Source organism: Chlamydotis macqueenii, chromosome 1 (genome assembly GCF_036417535.1).
Source record: "Chlamydotis macqueenii isolate bChlMac1 chromosome 1, bChlMac1.mat, whole genome shotgun sequence".
NCBI lineage: Eukaryota > Metazoa > Chordata > Aves > Otidiformes > Otididae > Chlamydotis > Chlamydotis macqueenii.
This window is the reverse complement of record NC_141556.1, coordinates 49,703,223-49,729,611: the sequence shown is the minus strand read 5'-3', so window position 1 is coordinate 49,729,611 and position 26,389 is coordinate 49,703,223. Positions and strand designations below refer to the sequence as shown.

The 26,389-nt window shown below is 40.3% G+C and overlaps 2 protein-coding genes across 13 annotated transcripts in view; both read left to right on the top strand.

The window, feature by feature from the left end:
* The window catches only part of NR2C1 (nuclear receptor subfamily 2 group C member 1), a 59,234-nt gene extending 57,307 nt beyond the window's left edge, over nucleotides 1-1,927 (top strand). For all 11 annotated transcript variants that reach the window (XM_086750454.1, XM_086750420.1, XM_086750395.1 and 8 more), the window contains 2 exons: nucleotides 718-823; nucleotides 1,367-1,927. In XM_086750454.1, coding sequence (XP_086606580.1) covers nucleotides 718-823; nucleotides 1,367-1,541 — 281 coding nt within the window. In that variant the 3' untranslated portion in view covers nucleotides 1,542-1,927. The remainder of the gene's footprint in view (nucleotides 1-717; nucleotides 824-1,366) is intronic.
* A 9,598-nt stretch (nucleotides 1,928-11,525) lies between these two features.
* NDUFA12 (NADH:ubiquinone oxidoreductase subunit A12) lies at nucleotides 11,526-23,211 on the top strand. Of its 2 annotated transcripts, XM_086750335.1 has the most exons (5): nucleotides 13,908-14,035; nucleotides 14,402-14,478; nucleotides 14,884-14,963; nucleotides 15,946-16,033; nucleotides 22,941-23,211. In XM_086750335.1, the coding sequence occupies exons 1-5, from the start codon at nucleotides 14,000-14,002 to the stop codon at nucleotides 23,119-23,121; spliced, it is 462 nt and encodes a 153-aa protein (XP_086606461.1). In that variant the 5' UTR covers nucleotides 13,908-13,999; the 3' UTR covers nucleotides 23,122-23,211. The 2 variants fall into 2 exon arrangements, with proteins under 2 accessions (XP_086606471.1, XP_086606461.1); XM_086750345.1 differs by lacking the exons at nucleotides 13,908-14,035; nucleotides 14,402-14,478 and adding an exon at nucleotides 11,526-11,672 and having other exon boundaries at nucleotides 14,881-14,963.
* Nucleotides 23,212-26,389: the final 3,178 nt, after the last annotated feature.

Below are 26,389 nucleotides of genomic sequence, written 5' to 3'. Positions count from 1 at the left end.
ATAATTTGGCAGCTCATTTATGATCTCATTTCTGAAAAATGTCATGCTAATATGACACTAAAATATTTACATTAAGATAGATGGGTAATAAAAATTACAGACCATGTAGTGTTCAGAATTGCCAGATAATAATTTCCAAGTGTGACTTGGCAGTTAGGTTAATATCCTTTAATTTTAGCAAGATTTAGATTTCAAGTGTTTAAATCACTACTAAAAATTCTGTTTAGCATATTCGAAAATTTTGCACCAAACAGTTGAAAAAGAATGATCTACATATCTTCTACAGTTTTTAGGAAGCAAATGATTCATAAACTTTTATTCTGCTTTTTCCACTGATCTTAATTTTATCCTTCACTTCCCATCCAAATGCTATTTGTGCACACAATATTCCAATAAATGTCAGAGTGTTGAAAAAATGCTATTCTGCTGCTACACAGAGAACAAAGCTGTATCATCAAGATTGATGTTAATATTTGCAAGCACTGCATTTATTTGAACTCTTCAAAATGTCTAGTTGTATTTATAAAAAACTAAGTAAAAGATAAACATAACAGAAAAGAAATACAAGGAGATAAAGCAATATCCCCCATTAAAACTGTGAAGTTGCTACAGCTACCAAATAATTATTTCAGTATGTTTACAATTATATAATCTGTATGGATTTCAGTGCATCTTATACAGAACAGGTATAACAATGTCAAGTGGGGTATTTTTCAGATCACCCGGGGCTGGAAAATGTGGTACAGATTGAGAAATTTCAAGAAAAGGCTTACATGGAGTTCCAGGACTATGTAACAAAAGCCTATCCAGACGATACGTACAGGTCTGTGAGTTTATATGCTTACTTGATTGATTCTCTTTTCAGAGTATCAGTGATACTGATTTGTACAGTATTTCTTGTAATGAATATGTACATTTTCTTCTTACCCCCCTGAAGGTAAGAAATTACTGTTACAGCACTTCAAATATTATGCATATACTCATACATATTATGAGTATTATTTATCTACTCATTCTTTATTAATTTCCAAAAGGAAATATTGGAAATAAAATATTTTTTTAAATATTTTCATTTTGAATTGCACCTACTTGGAATATTTCCTCATTTACTCTAAGTCCAAACATTATACCGTCCATGTGATTGACTGGCATATTCACATTTTCTGTCCAGCTGAAGGCATGACTAAACATAAATTTAATACTCTGTTGATTTAAATATTTAAGCCTTTCATGAACTAGATATAGTGAATTTTGACCAATATTGTGCCTTGTTAATTTTTTTCTCCTCTCTTACTGATAACATGATTGTGAATAATACCAAAATCTGTGACCACAAGTGACATTTTTTACTAAACTTATTTTCCAGACTATCTAGACTTCTTCTCCGATTGCCTGCTCTTAGGCTGATGAGTGCTGCCATCACTGAAGAGCTGTTCTTTGCAGGACTAATTGGAAATGTTCAGATTGATAGCATCATCCCATATATTCTGCGAATGGAGACAGCGGACTACAACTCTCAAATAATTGGTCATGCTGTATAAAAGTAGCAAACGAGAAATCTGTACCATGGCAGTCATGGTGATGTAAATGCATACCCTGTCTCCAAGAGATGGCAATAATCCTTCCCATGCACCTTTCCAAAGAAGGCTAATATTCCTCCTTTCCAGTACACTTGGGAAATGTGGTGGAGTGTATTAAGGAATATAGGATCGCTTCCTATTTTTCATCTGATCTTCAAGGACTTGTAAATTAACTTGGTATCTGAAGAAAGTCAAGAATTGTCCATCCTATTTTTGTAGATAGATGAACTTGGAATATTTGTTTATTGAAGTCCAGGCTTGTGAAGAAACTGAAGAAGCTTTGACTGAACTAAGGTATCTCAACTTAGTTTGATGTTTTAGACAAATAAATTAACTTTCCTCTCTGAGTTGTGTTTTCAGTGTTTTGCTACTCATTCTTTTTCACTGATAAAATGGAAAATACATGATCAAATATCCTGAAAAGGCTGGTGTTTCTGTGGAAACAAGACCTTTATAGTCAAACTTTAGTTTTTCCTGTTGTTTTGAAGAGAGATTTGTTTCTTGTTGAATGAAACACTGGACACCATTACAAGTGCAGGGAAGCAGAGGAAGTTCACATTTTAAAATATTCTGATGATGGGCTGATGCAGTTGATCAAAAGTGAAGCACCAAAGGATCAGTACTGACTGTTTTGTGGATGCAAAGGAATACTGTGTTGTAGTATTACATCTTGGTAGACGTCAGCTGTTTTATACTATGAAAAACTTAAGAGAGAAGTGTATACTACAGGTATTCAGAGACTGCATCCTCATGTTTATTCAGGTCTCAGCAGTTAAAGCTTTTTCACACTGCCCCTCCCTCTTTCATACTCAGTGCACAATGATGAAGACATTCTAGATGCCTCTTAACTTGTGTTCATGTCTTTATTTTTTTTTATTATTGTTAGCCTTGGGCTATCTAGTTCTCTTTTCCAACTAGACTCATATGATTATTTTTTAAATTTGAGTTTGTCAAATCCAGTGCCCCTCCCTATGGGAGCATGGTCTCTGCTGCTTGTCCTTTCCTTATTAGAAATGGGTCTCAATACTTCGTGTATGTTGCCTGATCATACTCCATAGCTCCATCTAAGGATGGGTTTAAACGTTTTACTATCTTGAGGCATGTGCCTCACTGACAAGTAGCACTGGCATGTAGTTGCTTCTTGCTTCTTTTTGCAACAGGAAGTTATGCATCCCTAGCACATTTAATATCTGTTGTTTAAAAGAGAGAAGTACCCTAGCAAAAGTGGTGGTCTACCTCTGACACTGTCATTTAGGATTATCTAAATCTGTGATCAAGGCCAAATTCTATTTATCATGAACCTTCTCTTTCTCTGGCAACATTTGGTAAAGAGCCTAAATCAAACAAGAAACATTGTCTTCTTATTTGCATAGGACAGAGACTGTCAGATTATCTTTAATCTAGTTCTCTTGATCGGGTAAGAAATCAAACAGGACAACCATCTCCAAACTAGACAACGAACTGTATTACCTGTCTTGAAAACAGTATGGCTGCGCTGCCATCACGTAATCAGGATATACTCTAACAGTTCTCCGACTACATTTGAGACTCTGCTCAATAGTATCTCTGTTTCATATCTTTGCAAACTGGACGACTAGTTCAAGAAATCTTCAACCAAAGAACCAAGAAGTCTCTGGCAGACACCTTTTTCTGAGAATACACTTAATTATCTGTGGTGTGGCCACGTATATGAATATGCATGTAAAGAAAAGTTGCTTATCTCCAAGAGATTCTAGCTACTTGTATGTTGTCCATATATGTGATAACCATATACCCTTCTCCCTTGCTATGTGTGGCTGACAGAATACTGTAACTTTTTACTTGCTGTCAAATCAAGGAAAAGGGGGAGAGATGAGTACACACCCATAGTATTATAAGGGAAAAAAAAAAACATTTTATGATCATGGATACCTCTGATGTTTGGACCTCTCTAGAGCAAATGTGCATACACACAACACATTGCAAAGAGCTCTGGCTACTGGTAAGTAACCTTTTTCTCCCCAAAGTTTTCTTACATTTTTTCATAATAATAAATTTTCATCATAAGTTCTGTATTGGTTTAAAGGTAGGGTGCAGCTGTTCTGTGCTGCCTGGCAAGTAATCTGTCTTGTCTTCATGGTGATCTAGAAGCTGGATCCCATACTGCAGGTTATTACTTCAGCATTGCTCCCTTTGGTCATCAGGATTTTTCATTAATAATTTAAAAATAATTTCATAATCATTCTTAAACTACAAATTCATGCTTTTGACAAGGAATGAGGCATAAATGGGTTTTCTCAGGAATGGGAGCTTTAAAATAGGTAAATTAAAACAGGGATGAACATGATTTTTCATTATTTCTGGCTGTTAACCATTATAGTCATCTTTGAGAACGAGGCAACATCTCATGGAAAGGCTAAACAGTGAAGGTCTGGTTTTGTTGGTTTGGTTTTTTGTTTAAGGTAACTGCTTCTCACTTAAATAAAACATATTAAGTTACTGTCAGCACAGGCCCCGAGTGTTTCTAACAGCTATTTTTTTATGATGACACGATCTCACATTACCAGTTGTGAGATTTATTGTCATTTATAGTCTTACGAATAAATGTTCTTTGCTACTGATTGAAAGGCTGGCTAATGTTGCTGGGGTTTTTTCATGCTGTTCAGTAACATTGTTGATCAGCTAACAAAAAGCAAATATTGAAGCCCACCGCACTGTGGATGTTAAAATATCTCTTTATTTTTGTGGCCTTTTCCCTTCACCTTGAATTTATTTTTCAATTTTTTCATCTTCAGCAGTCTGACAGTTTTCATACCCAATCAGGATTTAAGCAAATTGTGGCATTTACTAGCCAAAAATGAAAGGACAAGTTTAGTTTCAACAGCTTTAAAATTTTCAATGTTAAGAGCAAGAAAAATAATTTTTATATAAATCACATGAAAGGAAAAACAATTTTACACATTTTAGAATCCTGTAATTTAAAGATGGGAGAAACATTACACATAATAAGCTTACTAGTTCAAACATTTTTCATGAAAGTAGATTTTGTACATATATATGTGGGTTTAAGTTGCTTGTTTCATACTGGTAAAGTTCCCGATGCAAATAATTGTTATATTTTAAACTTCTTTCCAAAGTACATTCATTGCAATACCTTCTGCAGTTACAAACTTACCTCTCCATAGGGTTTTTTCTCTTTGTGTGATCTTCAGTGCCAGTGAAAGTCAGTCTGTTCATTTTGAAACTGGTCTGTTTGTTTTGTTCAGCCTTTGTGGTTTGCTAGTACATCAGTTTCACTGTCCTCATTACAGTGTCACTGTAGTTGTCTTGCTGTTGTATTAAAAAAAAAATCACGGTAAATGTCTCGAAACCTGACTCAATTGGCAAATTCTATTTTGGCTGTATTTTTAAAAATAAATTGTAACTTTCTATTATAGAAGACAATTGCAATAACCTGTTACTGACTTACAGACCTAAAATAGTGTATATGATTACAAAGAGTTTGTGGATATTTCACACTTTCACTACACAATGTAGTACAGACGATTATATTCAGTTTCTGGGATTTATGATAGTTGCAATATCTTGCTGTTTTCTAATCTTTGTTGCTATTAACCCTTTGTTTCCATGCTTACTACTTTCTGGCCTATGAATTTGAAAATGAAATAATTTGCTGTAAAATTTAATTGCCCTTTTTTTTTTTTCTTTTAAAAACACTACCTAGAAATATGCATTGTAAGGAACCCTGATCACAGATCTTGATGTCATATAATGCAATAATGTATATTTTGAAATTATTACTTGATTCATTACGGCGGATTAGTTTTAGGTTGGAAGTTAGAATATGGTTGAACAGAGTTGGTTTTTTTTCTTTTGAAAAAAATATAGACTTCAGATGTTCAGGTTTAATTATCTCAGTTTTAAATATTACTGGATAAATAATGCATTTATTCCTGTATAAAACTGTGAAATTATCACAAGTTTTGGTCTATTCTAGGATTGATTTCTCAATGATAATTGAAAAGTGTAATTTTTTTAGTCTTTGTCTTCTATTATAAATGAATGTGGCATTTGCATGAATGTGCAGATAACCCAGAACAGCATCCCAAATGAGAAATGAGCTACCATTCTTGCCATTTAAATTCTGAAATATTTTTATCACAAAGTAAATTAATTACCCGCTGACACACTGCAGAGAAAAGGTTTGCAAGGTGCACTGGTAGAAGATGAAGTTTGGATGATGCAATGAGTTTACTAATGATGAGAGCTGGAAATAAGCATTTAGATTTTCCTCCCCCTCAAAACTTACTCCAGGCTATCTCTTAGCCCTGTTTGAAAAACTTTCTCAGTAGTCAGAATCATAGAATGACAGAGTGGTTTGGGTTGGAAGAGACCTTCAGAGATCCTCTAATCAAGCCTAACCTTGAACACTTCCAGGGATGGGGCATCCGCAACTTCTCTGGGCAACCTGTTCCAGTGTCCCACCTCCCTCATTGTAAAAAAAATCTAATCTAAATCTGCCCTCTTGCAGGTTAAAACCATTGTCCCTTGTCCTGTCACTACAGGCCCTGATAAGAAGTCAGTTCTCAATCTTTCTTATAAGATATATACCTAGAAGAGCTGCAATAAAGGTCTTCCTGGAATCTTCTCCAGGCTGAACAGCCCCAACTCTCTCAGCCTTTCTTCACTGGAGAGGTGCTCCAGCCCTCTGATCATTTTTGTGGCCCTCCTCTGGACCCAGTCTAACTTCCACAGAGCCCTGTTCTCCAATCAGATTACTCTCTCTTTCTTATACCAGTAACTTTCCACAGCCTTTTGGTCACCTCTGAAGGGAAGAAGAAGAGCGCTCTAGAAAAAAAAAAAAGTGCTCTTGTGGTGAACAGCAAAAACTTGTCTGGGAGCTCTCCAACTTTGTTTCCCCGTGGCATCTCCCTTTTTCCCTCTACTCAGCAAACATCCGTAGCACCCAGTCTTGCCTTTCCTCCTCATACCTCTGTACCAAATGACACCAGAGAACACTTGTACTTCATCGTATGAATGCATCCCTCATGAGTTCCTCTGCTTTTCTTCATATGTGTACAAAATCTTGCATTAATACGTGCCTGTGAACAGCCCTGCTCAGCCACCTCAGTCTTCCTTTACCCTCTGAGCTCTCCCGTGTAAAGCCCTGCCCTCACTCTGATATACAATGGCTAACACTGATACAATTTCCTCCTGCATGAATCTTCATCGGAAGTCAGGGGTGTGCATTCAGCTTGAGCGTAGGAACCAAGTGTGTCCTCTGAATCACTGCCTTGGAGATTAAAGCAAGTAATTTGGACCACTAGAGTATCACCGTCTTGAAGTATCAACATCTGGATGCTTAAGGTTTTGGGGCTGTTGATAGTGGCTGAACTAATGCCTGATTATTTTTAGTAACTGGATCTTGTAGTAATGCTTGCTCAAATATATTTTCAAGTTAACTGCACTTGGGTTAGGGAAGGTGTGTGGGGTGCTAGTAAGGAGAGAAAAGTATTTTGTGTGGAGTGGTGGGGAAAAGGGGATAGCACCAAAGCGATGTTCTGGGGTCCCTTTTAACTAAGCCTCTGTGCTGGAGTTGCCTGTGATAGCAGAGAAACTAGATGGACCTCCTCCACCATGGGTTCTTCTGAATTAATACAGCACCTTTCACTCAGCAGAACTGTCCGCTGGACATCCTGAGTACCAAACTGCCACACTCTGAACTTCCCGGTAATACCAGCTTCCAAAACAAGAAAGTTGGTTGGCAAGAGACTTGCGAGCAGCCAACACTGTGGCTTTAGTCCTATAGATTCCTGGTGCTCTGCAGACCTACAGCCTAATGCCTTCCAAGAAGCTGTTCATGAGGTGTCTTAAGATCCTTTACAACAACTTCAATTCTACTTAGAATCATAGAATGGTTTGGGTTGGAAGGGACCTTTAAAGGTCATGTAGTCGAACCCCCCGGCAAGGAGCAGGGACATCTCCAACCAGATCAGGTTGCTCAGAGCCCTGTCCAACCTGGCCTTGAATGTTTCCAGGGATGGAGCATCCACCACCTCTCTGGGCGACCTGTTCCAGTGTTCTACCACCCTCATCATAAAAAAAAATTCTTCCTTATGTCCAGTCTGAATCTACTCCCCTCTATTTTAAAACCATTACCCATTGTCCTATCTGCTTCACCTTAGAGTTTTACTAGGGAGCAAATCGAATAGCCACATACTTTAGTTAATGAAGGCTAGCTAAGGAGCAACTGTAAAATGAGCTTTTCTTTCACCCTGTAACCAGTGGAATTTTGCCATTGGGAAATGGATGATGATGGTAGAGTTACTACTTGAGACCTACAGCTCCCACAAAGTGGCACGTTTTCAGAAGTGCCAGTAAAGGTATTATTCTGGGTTTTTTGAGTGTTTCACTGTTGTCACAGAGGTATATATATATTTGAATGTTTTTTGAAAATTATGAAATACGTATCTTTGTAAATAATACTGCACTTTAGTTCCAGGCTATGAATTAACCTTTTAATCTTTGAAAGCATTGGAACTTAATGACAACACCTTTTCATTGTGTTTTTCGTAAATAATACAGCTCAAAGGACTGGCTGAAAATCCATTAGTGAAAGTATCAGTGATTGCATTATTTAGACTAGAGGAACCACAGTTAGAGACTGGACTAAAGTATTACCGGGCACTAAATTGTGAAGATTTGTGTTGTGAATTGAACTTCGCTTCTGGAACTTTGCAATTTTAGAAGAAAGTGATAACATTTTCAAAATCTACATAGTTTAGTCTGATTTGTTAGTCTCTCTTCTGTTGGATTTGCTTCTTAGTTTAATTAAGAAAAGGAATTCTAATTATTATTGCAAATATATGTTCTGTGGTTGTGAATCGTGGCAGCATAAATTTATATGATTTTTGAATGGCAGAATTCTATTCTAATTTTAGAATAATAAATTTAGAATAATAATTCTAAATTTTTGTAGAATAGAATAGACTATTTCAGTTGGAAGGGACCTACAATGATAATCTAGTACAACTGCCTGACCAATTCAAGGTTTACCAAAAGTTAAAGCGTGTCGTTAAGGGCAGTGTCCAAATGCCTCAAACACTGACAGGCTTGGGGCATCGACCACCTCTCCAAGAAGCCTGTTCCAGTGTCTGACCACCCTCTCTGTAAAGAAATGCTTCCTAATGCCCAGTCTAAACCTCACCTGGTGCAGCTTTGAACCATTCCCACACATCCTATCACTGGATACAGTGAGAAGAGATGAGCACCTCCATCCCTACTTCCCCTCCTCAGGAAGCTGTAGAGAGCGGTGAGGTAGCCCCTCCAAACCATACAAACCCAAAGTCCTCAGCCGCTCCCCATAGGACACGCCTTCCAGCCCTATTCTCAGCTTTGCTGCCCTCCTCTGGACACATTCAAGGACCTTCACATCCTCCTTAAATTGTGGGACCCAGAACAGCACACAGTACACGAGCTGAGGCTGACAATAGACAAACGTAATAAAACAGTTCTAAGGTAAAATATAAATATTGAATTACTGTGTATATTGGTTTATTTTTGCACTTTCTGAGACTTAGGTTTTTCAAGATCAATTGTACCACTGAATAAAGCTCTTTAAATAAAAACTAAATTATCTAGGATTCAGTGAGACTGTTGTGTGCTATCAAAGTCAAGGGAAGTTGCATGTCATCCTTTCAGTCATTCAGGAAACTGATTCTTTTATCTTTGAAAAATATATTCTTGTTTGTCACACTCTGAATCTATATTAGAAAAGAAGGGTTAAAATGATCAGATCACTGAAGTCTATGATTCAACGAAAACAAAAAACCAAACAAAACCTCTATGTTATTTCACTGCCAGCAGATAAAATGCTTGTGGAATTACACCCTCAGTCAATGAAAATGATCCCAGGTACATGAATCAGGAATAGGTTTAGAAATTAGTTCAAGAGCTGAACTTATCCAATGCTCCAAAAGTTGTCTGACCTCATTTAAACTGCATTTATTTCACATTTTACACTCCACCATCAGTAGTTTATATGAAAGTGGTTTCAGTGTATGAAGTTACAGGCAACAAAACAAGTGAATTCTGAGTGTGAATATTCCTCACAGTTTTTTCTGCCTACTGATGTACAACTATCTGACCCTATTTTAATATACTTAATAGATTTTGTAAGAGTTTTGATTGTGAAAATGCAAATAACCTGCCACGAGCGTACTGGAGCCTGACACATATCCTGAAACAGATGCTGTGGTTACAAGACAGAGCACTGAATCAGCAGGGCTTGTATTTCATGTTTGTACACAAAATCACTTGTGTTGAAATTAAAAAAATTTTGAATGGGAAGCTTAGATCACTAGACTTTACATTGAAATGGGTATTGTTTGTCTACACTGTGAACTTGGCTGACAGGCCTTTTTCCCAGTCTGATTTTCCTTTCAGGTTTAACGCGGCATACTTAATTTTTCACCTAGACTCTTGCTTTGTCCCTTGCCAAATCCCCAGTTCAGCAGTGCCAGCGCCCAGCAGCTTGGCCCCTCCATGCTGACTGACCGCTGGGCTCTGCTGATCGGCCAGTGCCGGTTGCAGCACTGGTGATATGTTTTACTGGGTGCTTTTCCAAGTCCTGCCTGCTCTGACAAGGTACCATGGGTCTATTTTTGGCTGGCCTGCGTAGTCCTAGCCTTGCAAAGGTCAGTGAGGTAGTTTCTGCACCTTGCCCAACCAGCCTTGCAGCGACAGCAGTAAAGTACTTGCAAGGTCCACAGCAGAGCAATCAAAAATACTTCTTCCTGCTGGTGCAAAACCAGAAGAGGGCAGTGGGACAAGATGGAGATGAGGTAGATGAGATAGGAGATACATGTTCCTTAATGGCTGCCAGAGTTGGGAAAAAGCCAGGGATACGGAAGACTGTTAAGCTTTTCTCTGACCATTGCTCACAATCTGCATGGGTTTAGGTGTCACCTCACCTATCTCCTAATTGTTGATCTAGGAATCCTAGACTCCTCGCTGTTTAAGTAACTCTTCTCATCACAGATCTTGTGATCTGTGTGAAATAAGGGTAGACAGTAGACATTTATATTAAAAAGTGGTTTTTTCCCTATCTTGAAGTTCTTTGTCTCTTGCTGATCTTCACACGTGAGCAGTAGGCAAACGGTCTTTTCATGGATCGAGACACTGTGCAGACAGGAAGCCCAAATCTCTTGTTTTCATCAGAAAATACCCTTCAGCAACCTTAAGAAAGGCCAAAAGAAAGATCTCACTACTGGATATATTTCTGGATAGTTGCCCTGTTATCACAAACTAAGCCGACCCCATGCTAGCTGCACTGGGAGAAGCATGGTCTGCCAGTCCAGGGAAATTGCTGTCCCCTTGGCTGGTGAGGCCACACCTGGGACACCAGGGTCCCCTTCAAGCAGGATGTTGAAGTCGTGCTCCAGCACAGGGTTGTTGCAATGGCCAGAGACACGTGCATTTGTGAAGATGGGTTTTGAGGAAGCTCTGCACCTACAGCCTGGTGAAGAGGTGGTCGGGGGCATCTAACTGCAGCCTACGTCTGTTTGCAGGAGAGTTAACGAGGCTGATGGAGCCATATTGCTCATCGAGGTGGATCACAGAGCAGGGAGAGGGTGGCTGAAGAGCTGCTTGCGAGGCCGAGTCGGGATCAGAAGTAACGTCCTCGGCAGCTGGGCAGGGCAGCTCTGGGCTGCCCGAGGGCTGTACATCTCCCTCCCTGCCCGTTCTCAGGGGCAGGCCAGGGAGAGGGGCCCGGACGGTCCCAAAGGCCGCGTCCAACCGGCCCAGCCTTCCGCAGCCCGGGCAGCCGCTGGCAGCCACGTCCGGTCCTACTGTGGGGCTGAGGCAACCAGCAAGCAAATGGCAGACGGTAAGGAAACGCCTCCACCTTGCCTCCCTCACTCGCGTGCCGGGCGGAGGAAGGGGCCGGGTCGCGGTGAAGGGCGGGGCGGCCGCAGGCCGGAACGGCGACGGCGGTGCCGGGGGCGGGCGGTACCGCCCCAAGATGGCGGAGTACGTGCAGTTGGTGAAGCGGGCCCTGAAGCACCTCGGCGGCCACGGCGGCGTCCGCGGCGCCCTTTGGCAGCTGCTGAGGTAACGGGGCGTCCTGCGCGCCCGGAGCTGGCGGCAGGCGGGCGGGCGGGCGGATTCCCGGCTCCCGCCTCGCCGCCCCGCGGGGTCACCTTGGCGGGTCACGGGCGCCCTGCTCCGCCGCGCAGCGGGGTTGACGGGACGATACGGGGCGGCCTCAGCTCGCCGCAGCGCCAGCAGGGCGGGCGGCCGGGCTCTGCCTCACGCCGGGCGGTGTGCGGGGCCGGGCCGGGCCGCTCCGTGCAACTGTCCGGAGGGGCGGTGCGGCTCGCCGCCTCCAGTCCCGGTCGGCAGCAGGCAGTGCGGCCAGAGCGTTCCCCAGGCAGGCTGCGGTGGTTGTTTTCTCTTCTTTAGGCATTGTAGTGGGTTCCTCGGTGCTGAGCTGTCAGTATCGCCCGGGCAGCTTTTCCCGGTGTCCGGCCTCAGTCCTGCACGGTCCTGTTGCCACAGGCCCGCCGGCTGTTTGCTGTGGGCCGCCTCAGGCTGGCGGCGGCTGTCGTGAACTCTCCGGTGTGCAAACCTGAAAGCCCTGCTTCTGCTAAAATCCTGCGGTGTCAAGCAGAGGATTCATTCGTCTGCCTTACCGGCTGTAGTTCTTCAGTGCTTCAGGCTGTACGTCTGCCTCTTTGGCAGTGTTGTCAGCTTTGGCCTGTGCTCCCCTTTGGATGCCCTCTAGCCCCAGTGGCATTTTCTGCTGGATTAATCTCGGCCTTTATTTTCAGTCATGTCTGTGTCCTTGGTTCCCCAAGCACAGAACCTTTCTCTAATCTGCATTAAACTTTCTCCATTTTTTTTTTTTTCCCACTCACATCTCATCTCTACCTTGTGAAGAGTGTTTTGAATTGTGATACAGTGTGTGTGAAGCTCCTCCCAAATAGGAGGAGCTGCAGATTTACTAAAGTACTTTTTTTTTCCTTTTTTTTTTTTCTTTCTCTCTTTTTTTTTTTTTTTTTTTTTTTTCTTTTAAATTCACGTCCTCGATGAAATGTAAGGTGGAAGTCTGATTGGTGCATGATCCAAATTTGGTGGTGTCAGTAGCCTGTGTTATCTTTGTAGCTGGTCTGGGATGAGTAATAGAACACTTCTTCAGGGTACAGTGAATGTTGTAGGCCCGAGCACATAGTCAAAAAGCCTTTTTTTTTAATTAAGTGGGAAGTCAGGAGTATGGGATAGGGAGGATTTGCAAAGGTAAAGTTCCCTGCTATATATCAAGGGCTCTCTTATGCTAGAATAAACAAGCTTTCTGAGCTTTCTTGAAGTTTTTTGGTTTTTTTTTTCCACGTAATAATAATTTTTTGTGTTGTTTCTTGTAGTATAAATTAATCTGTTTTTAATAGTTAAACATAACATTTTACACACTTGCTGATCAGGCCTCATCAGTATTTTTATACAGTATCTTTAGTAGTTGCTTTGTTCACTGAAGATAGCTCAGTTCACCTCAAATGTCCTAGGATCAGCTTGTCTTTTTTTCCCCACATGTCACTTAATTGGCAGCTCTTTATTGCCTTCTGAAATCCAGATGTCTTACTTGTCATTTTGTACATAGTGCTTCAGATCTTATTAGTCTCCAGGTGCATCACCTTGTGCTATGACCTACATACGATTGAATTTAATTCTGGTGGTATCACTCCAGCCCTGAAGACATTACAGAACTTCCTGTACAATAATGTGACCTTCCTTTGTAAGGTAATATAATCTGTCAGATCCCTGTGCTTTTTAGGAGTGAGGTTTCTGTTTTGATTCTGGTTTTGGTCAGGAGCTCTGTAAAGTGTTAAATAAGGCTACTGACATCAACATTCTTTGTGGAACTCCACTAGTAACCTTCAATCAGCTCTGTATGTCCTCTTTCAGCTGAGCACGTTGTCTTCTTCCTGTCAGTCAATGTATTGCTCCCTTTACAATTACTATGCATTTTAAATTATTTTCTCATTTGTTTTGTGGCAGAATATCATATACTTTTCTGAACTCAGCTTTTGGGAGGTCTCAAATTTGTCTGGTATTCCTACTGCTGTGGTGACAGGCAACTTCTGGCTTTTCTGTCTCCACTGTAGAAAGCAGCTCAAATAGACCTTCCTTTTGCAGAACTTTCTAGTGGGAAATTTCAAGCTGTTAACTAGTATAAGTTAAGACATTATATGATTTCCCTGGCTAGTACTGTTGTTATTATTTTCTGTCATCCCCCTCAACTTGTTTTCTCCACTTTGTTTCCTTTCTCAGGCTGTAGCTATTACACTGGCATTTCTGATGAAGAAATGGAGCTGGGGAAATAAAAGTGTAGAAGAATTTGAGTATTAGGTCTCACCTGAGGGCCTCTTCCTAAGCACATCTTAATGGCTGTTTTGTCAGGGAGCTTTTGTGAGTCAAAGGTCAGAGGCTAAGTTGACACCTACCAAGCAAAAAAAGGGAGCAAGGTTGGGCCAGCGCTCTCTTTCTCTAGGGGGAAAAGAGCACTTCAGTAATTTTAAGGTTTTATCAATAGAATGTAAATCACAGGTTCAGTTTAATTTGTTACATACAGTACTGTTAAAATATGTTCTATATAAAGAATTGAAACTGGTACATGACTTATCTGGGTCAATATAAGTCTCCTGGAGTGGCAGAGTAAACGCTCACATCTTCCACAGTTACACAAAAACTAGAAAGTAACAATTGTAATTTAGGATTTATAATGCATTTCCTTGGCAAGCAGCTATGATGGCTTAAAGTATTATTGTTCCTCTCCTGGAGGTTAGTGCCCACACAGGCGTGCCACATCTCTTAAGCTGCTTCAGTGCTCACCACTTTCCGTGGCAACTCAAGCTGAAAGGGTAGTAGCAAAGAGTTGAGAAGGGTGGTAACATCTTCAACTCAGTGAATTAGCATTCGTCTCTGGGACTCCCTTCCGCAGTATTTAAGGTTTTGTGGGTGTTAAATTGTGCTATATTGCAGCGTTGCTTTATCTTCCACTCTAAAGAGCTTTTAAATAAATAATAGCCCCCAAAAGCCTTTTGGTATGATTTTTATTATCCTGTCAGTGAAGCGTGCAGTAAAGCCATGCTGACATTAGTTGTGGGAATTGGTGATTATGTTTTGCAATCCTTAAGCTTGAATAGTTTTACATATACGTGTTGAAGAGTTTTCATTACAGATTTTTACAAACCCCTAAAAAACCTCTATTGCAGCTTTGTTCTAAGACGATGTCAATTGAAAATGTTGTTTTGAAAACTCACAGGGTCAATGATTTGAAGACGGGTACGCTGATAGGAATTGATAAATATGGAAACAAGTACTATGAAGACAGAAGAAACTTCTTTGGTATGTGTGCTCATGTGAACACCTCCTGTCTGACTGTCTGTTCTGGTTTTGGCAGGGATGGAGTTAATTTTCCTCAACTTAATATAGATTGCATAGTTTCTGCTGCTGAAGTAGAACTTCTTGTCTACTTGACTTCCTTGCACTTGACTTGTGTGGGTCTTAGAGGGGGCTCATAGAAATGCTTTGATATCCTCTGTCTCTACTACGTCCCTTAATTCATTTGCAAGCATATTCAATCTGACATAATAAATGTGGGATAAATCTAAGCCAGTCAGGGTGCTTTCCATGTGGGCATGCCTGATATGATAATAGGATTGAGAGCTGAGTTTGGTCCTTGAGCTAAAAGCTGGTAGCTTAACAGGTGAGGGAAAACAGAGAACTGCCTTTAAAACTGCCTCACAGCTGTACTTACTTACACAATCACTTCAGGGCAAAGAAACACAGGCTAGCTTAAGCTTCCTGTTACCTTAAGTAATAGGATTTTAAGTAACATTTGTAAAATAGTGAAGAAAGTAGCACCTAAAACCATGAAGGTGATACATAAGCAATTGACACACTGGTTAGGCCAAGCTCTGTGTCCCGTAGGTTAAGTTGTGGGGTACCTGGGGAAAGCAGAGTCGCTGGTAAACACTGCTGGATAGTTTTACATGGCTGAAACTTAGTTTAATCCTAGGTTACTAATGGCAATGTCTTTTTGGAAAAGACTTCTAATGGGGGCGAGACGTGGGGACATGGCCAATCCTGTTTTCCTGCCTGAAAATTTTGTCAGTACTTGCTTCCTTGTGAGAGCATTAGATTTAGCCATGTGAAAATACTGAAGACTTAGAAAAATAAAAGCTGAACTGACTTTGAAATAAGTGCCCATAATGGTAGATACTTTTGGTCAAAATACTTTTCCTTCTATTTTCATTAATTCTCTCCTTTATATGAAAATAATTTATTTTCTTGAGTTAATGCAATATTTCTATTTGTTTTAATTTAGGTCGACACAGATGGGTCATCTATACTGACAAAATGAATGGCAAAAATACATTTTGGGAAGTTGATGGGAGTATGGTGCCCCCTGAATGGTAAGCCATTTAACTTAATAATGTGGACAGATACCAATTGTGTAATTACTTGTATATTTTCTTGTATTACAAAGCAGAAGACTAAAAAAAAAAAACCACTTAAATTTTATGGTAATACAGTTTTATTGGATGCTGCTATCTTATATGTGACCAGAAGATTTCAGACTGGTTACTTTTAATTTTGAACTTCATTCATAATATTCTATTGCTCACTATCCTGACAGTAGCACTCACTGCTTCTTGGAATGAGAAGAGCATTTTGCCAGCCAAATTGAACAGGTCAAGCCAGTGTTCCAGTTTTCCTTATTAGTTATGATTCCATCTTAATGATTTGCAAAGCCAAACCAATAGTATTGAGCAGCCAGAGGTAGAAAAAATATTTTTATTATCTATTCTAGACAAGAACCTGAAGAATGTAAGGCAATGATGGAGCAACGTTCCTTAATCCACAGCCACTAACAGCATAATTGTTTCAACTGATACACGTAGATGCTCTAAAGATGATGAATAGCAAAGAGCCAGGATGCTCTGTGTGTTGACTGCTACTTGATTATAATTTTTCTCAAGTTTTTATTTTCTGTTCATGCATTTGAGTAATAATTCCCTACAACCCTCAGTTTCAGAAGGTCTCTGGCCACACAGCTGTTAATAGTTTCTTTTGTTTCCCTAAATAACTCAGGAAAAACACACACCAAATAAAATAAGTGTATGCTAGCAAAAAACAATCTCTACCCAGTTCTTGAGGAATATGAATAGCACTTCAGACACAAAGCAGTGAAAGATGATAGGAAATAAGAGGTGCTTGGGTAGGCTGAGCATAAGTGAACGCTGGTTTTTCTTATTCCTGTGATAGATGTTCTGTGCCAAGGCTGAGATTGATTATCTAACCTCCTAAATTGGGGCTCTCATTAGAACATTTGAGAAATGTGTGGGTAGGCTGTCTAGGTCGTCAGTTTTGTTTCAAATTACCCTAGCCTTAAAATTATGTTTAGTGCAGTTAACTTTTTTTTTCCTGTCTTCTCCAGTAAGAGCTTAATAGCATTGTTTTTTTAGAAGTGACATTAGGATCTCCAAAACTAGCATGTTCATGTCAGTGCAGGACTGTTCAATGTTATCTGTATAATAGCTGTTGTTTGGTTCTGTTTTTATCCTTTCACTGTTAGACTATGCTGGTTTTCAACACTTTCCTTATTTTCAGGCACAATTTTTGTTGGGTTTTTTTTTTTTCTTTGCTTGTGCTTTTGTGTTGTTTATTGTTTTCTTACAAACCTCAATAAAAGATTTCTTCTGTGAATGATTGTTGAAATACAATCAAGTGGACCTCATTATACATGATGAATTGGAAAAAAGCATTTTGGTATATTGAAAAGTTCTGAAAACAACTGTCTGGAAAAAACTAAAATAAGAATTCATTTAGCTACCCTTTACCTTCTGTCAGATACTGGATAAAAAGAAAAAGCAGCAAGAAAAAAACATCCCATATGTAATAACATATTGTAGTACCATTTTTAGGAGCTACTGAATATTTTCAGTATTCCAAAATAGTTGATGTAATGTCTTTTGACAACGGATGTACTGAAATAACAGTCTGAAGGAAATCAAAAGAGTTGTTTTGACATATGTCTACTGTACAGGGAATTGAGACTGTTGCTTTTTTAAAATGTTGTCATACCAGAATATGTAGGCTTGTGGTTTATTCTGATTTAGTTGTGTTATTTAACCTCTTCGTTATTCTAGGTTTTATTTTCTCATCATCAAAATTAAGATGTTGGTATCTACTTTATTGGAGAAAAGTTATTTAGATTTTGGTTTTTTTAATGCCCTTAATGCTGACATTGGGAATTATTAGTGTTAATCTTCTTGTAATGCTATACAAGATATTTGCCACATTTTTTTCCCTGCTCAAAGATGTCTTATAGACAGTTAGAAAAGCCAAAATATTTGTTTAATCTCTTACTGTTTAGAGGCCGCGAAGGTGATCAGAGGGTTAGAGCACCCCTCCTATGAGGGCAGGCTAAGAGAGTTGGGGCTGTTCAGCCTGCAGAAGAGAAGGCTTTGGGGACACCTTAAAGCAGCCTTCCAGTACCTAAAGAGGGCCTACAGGAAAGACAGGGAGAAACTCTTCAGCAGGGCCTGTTGTGATAGGATGAGGGGTAATGGTTTTAAACTAGAGGGAGGTAGATTCAGACTGGATGTAAGGAAGAGAAATTTTTACAGTGACGGTAGTGGAACACTGGAACAGGTTGCCCAGAGAGGTGGTGGATGCCCCATCCCTGGAAACATTCAAGGCCAGGTTGGATGGGGCTCTGAGCAACCTGATCTGGTTGGAGATGTCCCTGCTCCTTGCAGGGGCGTTGGACTAGGTGACCTTTAAAGGTCCCTTCCAACCCAAACCATTCTGTGATTCTATATTGTTTGCAGGAACTTAGTACTTCCACTTCTGAACACACTGGTTGAGTGTGTGAACATATAAACAATAAAAGTTCATACCAGCTCCTGTGTACACTCTGTTTAGTGCTTTCATGGAAGTCTTCGTTACAGAATTGCTCTAATCATTTGGCTGTGAGTTGTGCTCACTTCATTTCACTTTTACATCAGAAGGCCTAGTATCACCTTTTGTTCCTCATTCATTTATCTCCTAACCTGAAAATACGTTCGTTTACCATTTATCTGGTTTAATGTAATTGTGTTTGTGTTTTGGCCAAATATTTTGCAAAAACAAATTGACAACTGGTTTATGTATACGAACTAGTTAAAAATAATTTGCTTTTTCAATATGTATGTCCTGTGGGGAAAGTAGAACTATAAGTTGAGAATAGTTTTCTGCTTTTGCAGGGACACTTAATTTTGCCAGCCCTGTCCTATATATCTGTAATGTCTGTTCTGTACTTTGTTTATTTCCTTGTGGTGCAATTCTGGCATCTTTGGAAGGAGCTTCAGGAGTGCTAACTTCATAAATTAAGTATTTCAAACCAGTTTAATAATCTACATCCCCTTCATTAGTTGATCTGACAGCAGACGGAGAGAGGAATGCAGCATCTCAGACTTAAAGTGCCAGCATACTAAGAAAGTTAAAGAAATGTGCTATTTTCCTGTAAAACTGCTGCTTTTCAAGTCGGCCCCTAAGGAAAACAAAACCAAAAGACTGAACAGAAAAGGAAGAGGGGCTAAAATTTCCATCCTTTCAGTAGCTTCCCAATAAATTTGTGGGTTTTGTAAGTAGTTTAAATGCTAGTGTGGTGTTTTCAGGTAAATGGGATGCTGTTTCATTACTATACAATGGTATCTTATGGTAGCTTGCATGAGAAATCAAAGTTATTTCCCAAATAAAAACATGTTCCATTCTTCTCTGCCCTTTGACCAGAACACGCATCTTCACTTCTCTCTTTTCGTATTGCAGTACAGTTAACTTGTTGAAAAAAGTGGATGCTAAGAACTTGGCAAACATCCTGAACGTAGATGGTGCCTGAACCTTGCAGATGCACATATGGTAGTAGCTACAGAGTTTGTGTAGCATCCGTTCTTGTTTGACAGCTTGTACATCATATAATTGGCTCCAGTCCCTTGTAGCTTCAGTTTGAAATCTCCTTGCTTTTAAATATTTGTCTTAGACTCAGGAGAAAATTTTACATAGTCTTTGAGAGCATTTGAAGATGCTTTGAGGTGTCTTTCATCTGTTTACCCAAGGAAAAGTCCACGGGCTTTGTTAGCCTCAGTCTGCTCGGTAGGGACTCTGCTCTGTGATTCAGGAAGCTGCTTCAGCCTCTTCAGAGCTTCTGCTAGCCTCCTTATTTTCTTTGCTCTGTGTAAGCTGTCTGCTTCTTTGTAGGTTTTGAGTCATTAATTACTTTTGAATCCTGTTTTGCTGTGCATGGATTTATAGGCAGAGTTTGTATAGAAATCTGGCCATCTGCAAGACGTCAAATCTTTTTATTCATGCTGTTCAATCTAGTGAATGAAAAGCTTTTCTTGAGCATCTGGGAGTAGAGTCTATGAGGCGTCAGGGCTTCAAAGGACTCTTTGAGGGAGGTTGTCAACGGGAAAGTCTTCCCAAAATAAAGTTTTTTGGATTTTACATATTTTTGCTTAAGTCAAGAGTGAGAACTTTTGTGTGAAAGAACAGACTCTGTGCAAACTGAAATGCCTTTGCAAGTCACATGTTGGGCTTCTAAGGGGAATCTGTTGTGACCAGGCTTAAGCCCTGAAGCTCTTAAATATAAGCATACTTAATAGTGGATAGAGTTCTAAACAAACTTTTGAAATTTCTTCAGGTATTTCAGTACCTGTGACTGCACTGACATTATTTATAGGTGAGGAATTTTATTTCTACTTCAATGAGAAAATGGGATTTAAGGATTGGTTTTGCTGATCTATTTAAATTTGAACCCGATTTCATATTGATGTTATAGAACTGTAGAAAGTCCTGAAAGCAAATATATTAATTATTCAAAAATATTGCATTTCAAAATACTTCATGGACTTAGTCTTAGTAAAGCTGCAAAACAATAGTTTAAATGACAGGATAAAACTATTCAGTTAAATGAGTAAGTAAGTCAATATTGTGATAATTTTTCTGATGTTTCAAGGAGCGAATATATGATACAAGTACACTTGTAATGACAGAGGTGCCAGACATCATGCAAGCTTGAAATCTAGTTGGTCTTAACTGAGCTTTATTACAGTTCTTGTGCTCTACGTGCTCCAGCCTGTCTTTCAGGGCCTTTGTAACTACACTTCTGTCTGAGAAAACGATTTTTGTTGTTGTTGTTGTGATGCTGTGCATGACTCTCAGGGGAGCGTGAGGACGGTGAGGCATGGTGACAGGTGCATAAATAGGGTTTTGTTTGCAGGATCCCTATCCACTATTATTGAAGCATCACTAGGTGAAGGTGTGTGAGTTTAAGTTGCCTCTCTGTGTTACCGTGAGTGGCTTTGAAAAGCTGAGGCTCCTCTGGAGTGATACTATGAAGCATTTTGAAATGCAGTACTTAAGTCAGTATTGGTAGAATGTACATGGATACACGGACTGTTCTTTTCCCCTTCCTCCCATGACACAAACCGTGTGTTTCTTTGTGTTAACAGTGGAGAGACGGCTTGTTGGGTTTGAGCATATGATTCCACCTCTGTCACATTAGCTCTTTTACAGCATTTCTGCCAACTTTGGTGCTAGCTGTCAAGGGACACCTGGTATCTCAAGTGGTGTGAAGCACAGAACTCTTCTAACGGGTGTGAATTGAGAGAGAGTTGGGAAAAGGTCAGAGCTTTGTGTGATGTGGCCAGGGCATTTCAGAGGCTGGTAATACCAGGTTTAAAATTGAGCGAGGCCTGATCCTGTATCCTCAGACCACATGGTGATTAGTATGGGGCTGCCTTCTTCCAGACAGAAATCATTATCTAAAATATTCTTTATTAATAGAAATAGTGGGAATTGTAGACTTCAAATGATACCAGACTTACAAAGGAGAGTGGGGGGAAGAATAGAGGGATCCGCTTCCCATTCATGTTGCGCTAGCTCACTTCATCCGAACACATGTAACTTTCAAACTCCTAAGTTAATATTTTTTCCCATAGGAGGCCATTCTTTACCTCTAAGGTTTTTCTTTTTACTTTTAAAGGATGTTACTGTTTCATCCAGTTTTGTATTCAAGACAGTTTTCTGGCCGTCCTTAGTTCTACAACGTGTGGCTTTTGGGATTTTTGTTTCTTTTTTACTTATAGAAAATGAACATGTGGCTGACTTTTTTTAAAGTGAGATTTTGTACTAAAGTTATATATGTCTAGAAGCTATTTGACTGAAAAGATAATCAACCTTCTGTAGAGCTCTTCAGATGCAGAATACACTTGTCAGTCTATTTCTCACTACTTTTATTGTGGTTTTGTTTTGCTGTATCAATGAAGTATGCTGGATTTGTTGCTAAAGGCTGGAGATGCAATTTTTAGGCTTTCTAATAACAACTGGAATAGAAGACTTCTTATTTTTAGGTCAAATCCTTGTCAAAAGCTGATTAGCAGAAGCCTCTTTACCTCAGTGAAAAATACATCAGCTTGCAAAAAAAGTAGTAACCTCACTTCTGTCATAACTGCATACAGTACGAAGTACATGTAAACTACCAGAAAATTAAACTGTTACTCAGATTTGAAAGTTGCTTTGGGCACTGAAATAGAAATGGGATGAAATCAATTAAGTTGATCACTGCTGTAGTGTTTCAGTAAATTGTTACAGAAAATACTTTGCTTGGTCATGAATGTCGTTTGCACAGGAGAGGGTTGACATTTAGTTCATAGGTAAAGGATAAGCCCTATAATCACTTGGTAATTACCCCGTTACTGATTGGTATTAATCATTTTATTGTGCAGTCAGTAAACATTTACGTGGATGCTTTAGGTTAACCTGCATCATTAATCCACATCCCCCGTGGTAGCCTCGTGAATGCTTTGGAAATAGTATTGAAATTGCTGTGCACTGTAGTGAAAACAAAAATAAAACAAAAAACTCCAAACCCCCAAAAAACCAACCCAGACAACAAAACAAAAACTTGTGGTTTTGTCAATTGTAGTGCCTGCCTTAATCTGACTGGCTGGTTAAGGCCATACAAACATGTAGCAATTAAATACTCTCTGCCCAAATACTAAGCATATAAAGGAAGACGAAATTCAAACTCAGGTATTCAGAGGAAATTCAAACTTTCAGTTGCTTGGAAGCAGAACTGTTATTTATCAGCTATGCTTGTGTAATTACCTTAAAACAGTATCCTGTAGTCTGATTCAAAGTCGTAATGGATTAAAATTATTCCCTTCGTCCCCTCAAATTAAAAACTTATTGTCTCTTCAGAGGAGAACCCTTGGGAGTCAGGAGGAAGGAACGACGTGATGTTCTTTAATAACAGTGTGTCTTTTTCCTTTTAAGGCATCGCTGGCTTCACTCAATGACAGATGACCCTCCAACTACTCATCCACCAGTTGCTCGTAAATTTATCTGGGAGAACCATAAATTCAATCTGAGTGGCACTCCTGGACAGTACGTTCCTTACTCTACTACTCGCAAGAAGATACAAGAGTGGGTCCCACCTACAACAGCCAGCAAATAACAAGAAGAAATGTGACTTGCCTCAGCTTTGGCTTTCAGTGTAAATTGCATTTTAACTGGTTTTGTTCAAAATAAACCCTCCTATAACAGCTGTAGTTCTAGTTTATTGAATTGAGGGGGAAACAAGTGAGAAAACATTGGGAAAAGGTAGAGGACAGAATACATAGAACGGTTAGGGTTGGAAGGGACCTTCAAAGATCATTTAGTCCAACCCCCCCTGCAAGGAGCAGGGACATCTCCAACCAGATCAGGTTGCTCAGAGCCCTGTCCAACCTGATCTTGAATGTTTCCAGGGATGGGGCATCCACCACCTCTCTGGGCAACCTGTTCCAGTGTTCTACAACCCTCATTGTAAAAATACATGACAAGTCTTGATATTGAGCTTTTTGTCATATTGTCAGTGACTCTTGTCTTCACATAAGCAGCTTTCAGACTCTTCTTAGCATGATTCCTGAGACAGTCGCTTCTCACATTTGTACCATTCAACAGAATACAAATATTAATTTGAAATACAGGATTCTCATCTTTAACATTATCCTATAGTATCTGCCTGGCAAATATTGTACTATTCATGTAGTATTTTAGGAAGCCATCTCTTTAAATACTTATAAGAGAAGTTAGAATAATAAGGCCAATCAAGGATTGTAGTTTTAATTCATAAATTATTTGTGCATGAGTATGCATGCATTGCTGTATTACAGTATGGTATAAAACATCATATAAAACTTGTAAGGCTACAGTAATCAAATGACGTCTTGTAAGCAGAGGGCCCCCTGCCACAAAAATCTTTGTTGTTGCTTCTGCATTATCGACATTTGTTAGAAGATGTCCTCACAAGGGTTTGGGATGGGCTGTTTGCCCTGTTGTGACAAGACTTTAAAGGTCTTTGGAAGTTTGAGAATGCACACTGTTTTGGGAGGTAGAGAAGTGAAGTGTACCAGAACCTATTCTCAAAAATGTGAAGTTTGCAAGTTCACACTTGAAAGAGAGTTGGTTGGGGCGGTGGCTTTTTTTCTGTGTTTTGCAGTTGGTTGATCCTTATTGCACCCTGCTAGTATTTTTTGGCACAGCTTCCCTCTCCACAAGGCTTCCCGTATCTGATGATCCAGTCTGTAGATAACTGACGGTGGTAGGATGCCCACCCAGCCCCTCACTCACCTCCACCACCTCAGCTGGGTTGGGGGAGAAAACAGAAAGCTCATGGGTTGAGATAAAGATGGGGAGACTGCTTGCCAGTTACCATCGTGCGCAAAAGAGACTTGACTTTGGGATAAACCTGCTCCAGCATGGAGGCTCTCCGTGGGCTGCGGTTCCTGTCAGGAAATGCCTGCCTGCTCTGGTGTGGGCTGCTGCTGGGGAATTTCTGCTCCGGCCCCTGCAGCACCTCCTCATCCTCTTGCTCTCACCTTGGTGTTCGCAGTGCTGCTGCGCACTTCTTTTCCCCTCCTCATCTGCCTGTGCAATGTTTTTGTTCGTTCTTAAACGCCCTTTCCCAGAGGCGCTGCCATCTTGGCTGCTGGGTCCAGCTGTGCCCTGCACTGAGTCGGCTGGAGCGGGCTGGAACCGGCTGTGTCCGGTACAGGGCAGCCTTGGCCGCTGCTCCAGTCCCCTGCTGCCAGCACAGGCTTACGAAAATCATTGTTAAAGACAACTAAGAAGGGCTTTGAATATATTATATGCTTGCAATTGCCTGTCAAGAGGAAAAAACCTGCTTCGCTCCCTAGTAGCCACCCCTGTGGCTGCACTCGCTCGGTGCTGGCTTCTTTTCCTTCTCATTGCCTTCTGACTGTCTCATTTAACCCCCAGTTGCTTCCTTATTAAATCAAATTCTGTGTTAATTCATTATTTAAAGGTGGGGAGTTTAGCTTTAATTACTTTAAAGTAGTTCTAGTCTTTAAGTTAGTAGGAAGTAGCACTTACTGAGATCCCCTAACCTATCTAATTAAAAAAGGATAATGTTTAATTTACTTTGAGTCAACAAAAGCACCGAGCACAGCTGAAAAGCAATTTGAACCATACTGAGCAGCCTACATGGAAAGGATTCTTACAGCATTTTCATCATGATAGGTCATTTTACCTTAAAAGCCAAGTTTCCTCTGGCACTATTGAAGAGCTTCATTACTAACACTCATCTACACTTGCCCTACGGGCACAAACCTGCGTAGAGCAATTAACTCTATTAGCTTTTGACTCTATTTCTTTTTAATGCGTTTTCTCCCTATTTCATTCGTCTTCCTTCTTTGTCCGGTGGATTTTTTTTTATTGGAGCCTAAACACATGTCAGGAGGTACAGTTGGGAACGAGCCTCTGTATTCAGGGGACAGACAGGGTAATTCTTTCTACAGGTAATTCTTTCTACAGGTAATTCTTTCTACACCCCCCCGTGCTGGAGAAAGAGGCCTCAGAGCTGGTTTGCCTTTTTGTCATCAACTGAGACAGAAACGATGAGGGAGCGAGCAGTTTTGAATGGCTTTGTGTGCAGCAATACTCCACAGAAAGGCAGGAAAATGGGCATGTCCTCCTGCCCCACTGGGCAAGCCTAGGCCTCGGCAGCTCGGTTTGGAAAATACCATCAGTCCTATTTCTGGAGAGGACAGAAACCCACTCATCCTCCAGATTAAAATCAGCAGGAAACATTAATGCTGGGTTTTAAATGCCGAATTTCACTGCCATCTCTTCTAACATTGCTTCTCCAAGGCAGATTGCGTAAGGCACATACAGGAAATAAAGCATATACAGAAAAATCAGCCATCTTCCACAGGGCTCTCTGTAAACAATTCTGCAACTCAGTCTTTTTATCAACAACCTCATTCACCCATGGAAGTTCACCTTTGCTGATGACATCTGCCTCAGTATTCAGGCTCAGTTGCTTTCCAGTCTAGATGACATTTTAAATGCCAAGCTGGCCGAGTGTCGCAGCAGATGGTGTCTTCAGCCAAGTGCAGCTGAAGCACTGACAGGAATATTCTCCTTGCACTAAATGGGACTTTTAAAAGACACAACTTTCTGACATGGGAACCGTCTCATTTAAAAAACAAGTACCTCTTCCAGTAGCAGCAGAGTGCTGAAACTCTCTCTGATTTTAAAATTGTGACTTTACTGGTAGCTTTACCCATCCCCATGGTTCAGGGCAGCCCTTTGCTGTAGCTGCCTCCGGGCTATCGCTGTGCTGACAGCACGCTCAGCTCAGCCCCACATGTTGGCGTGGAGCCCTTCCCTCAACGGGGCACTGCATCCTCCCCCACTGACTGACACAGCCAAAACTGGCC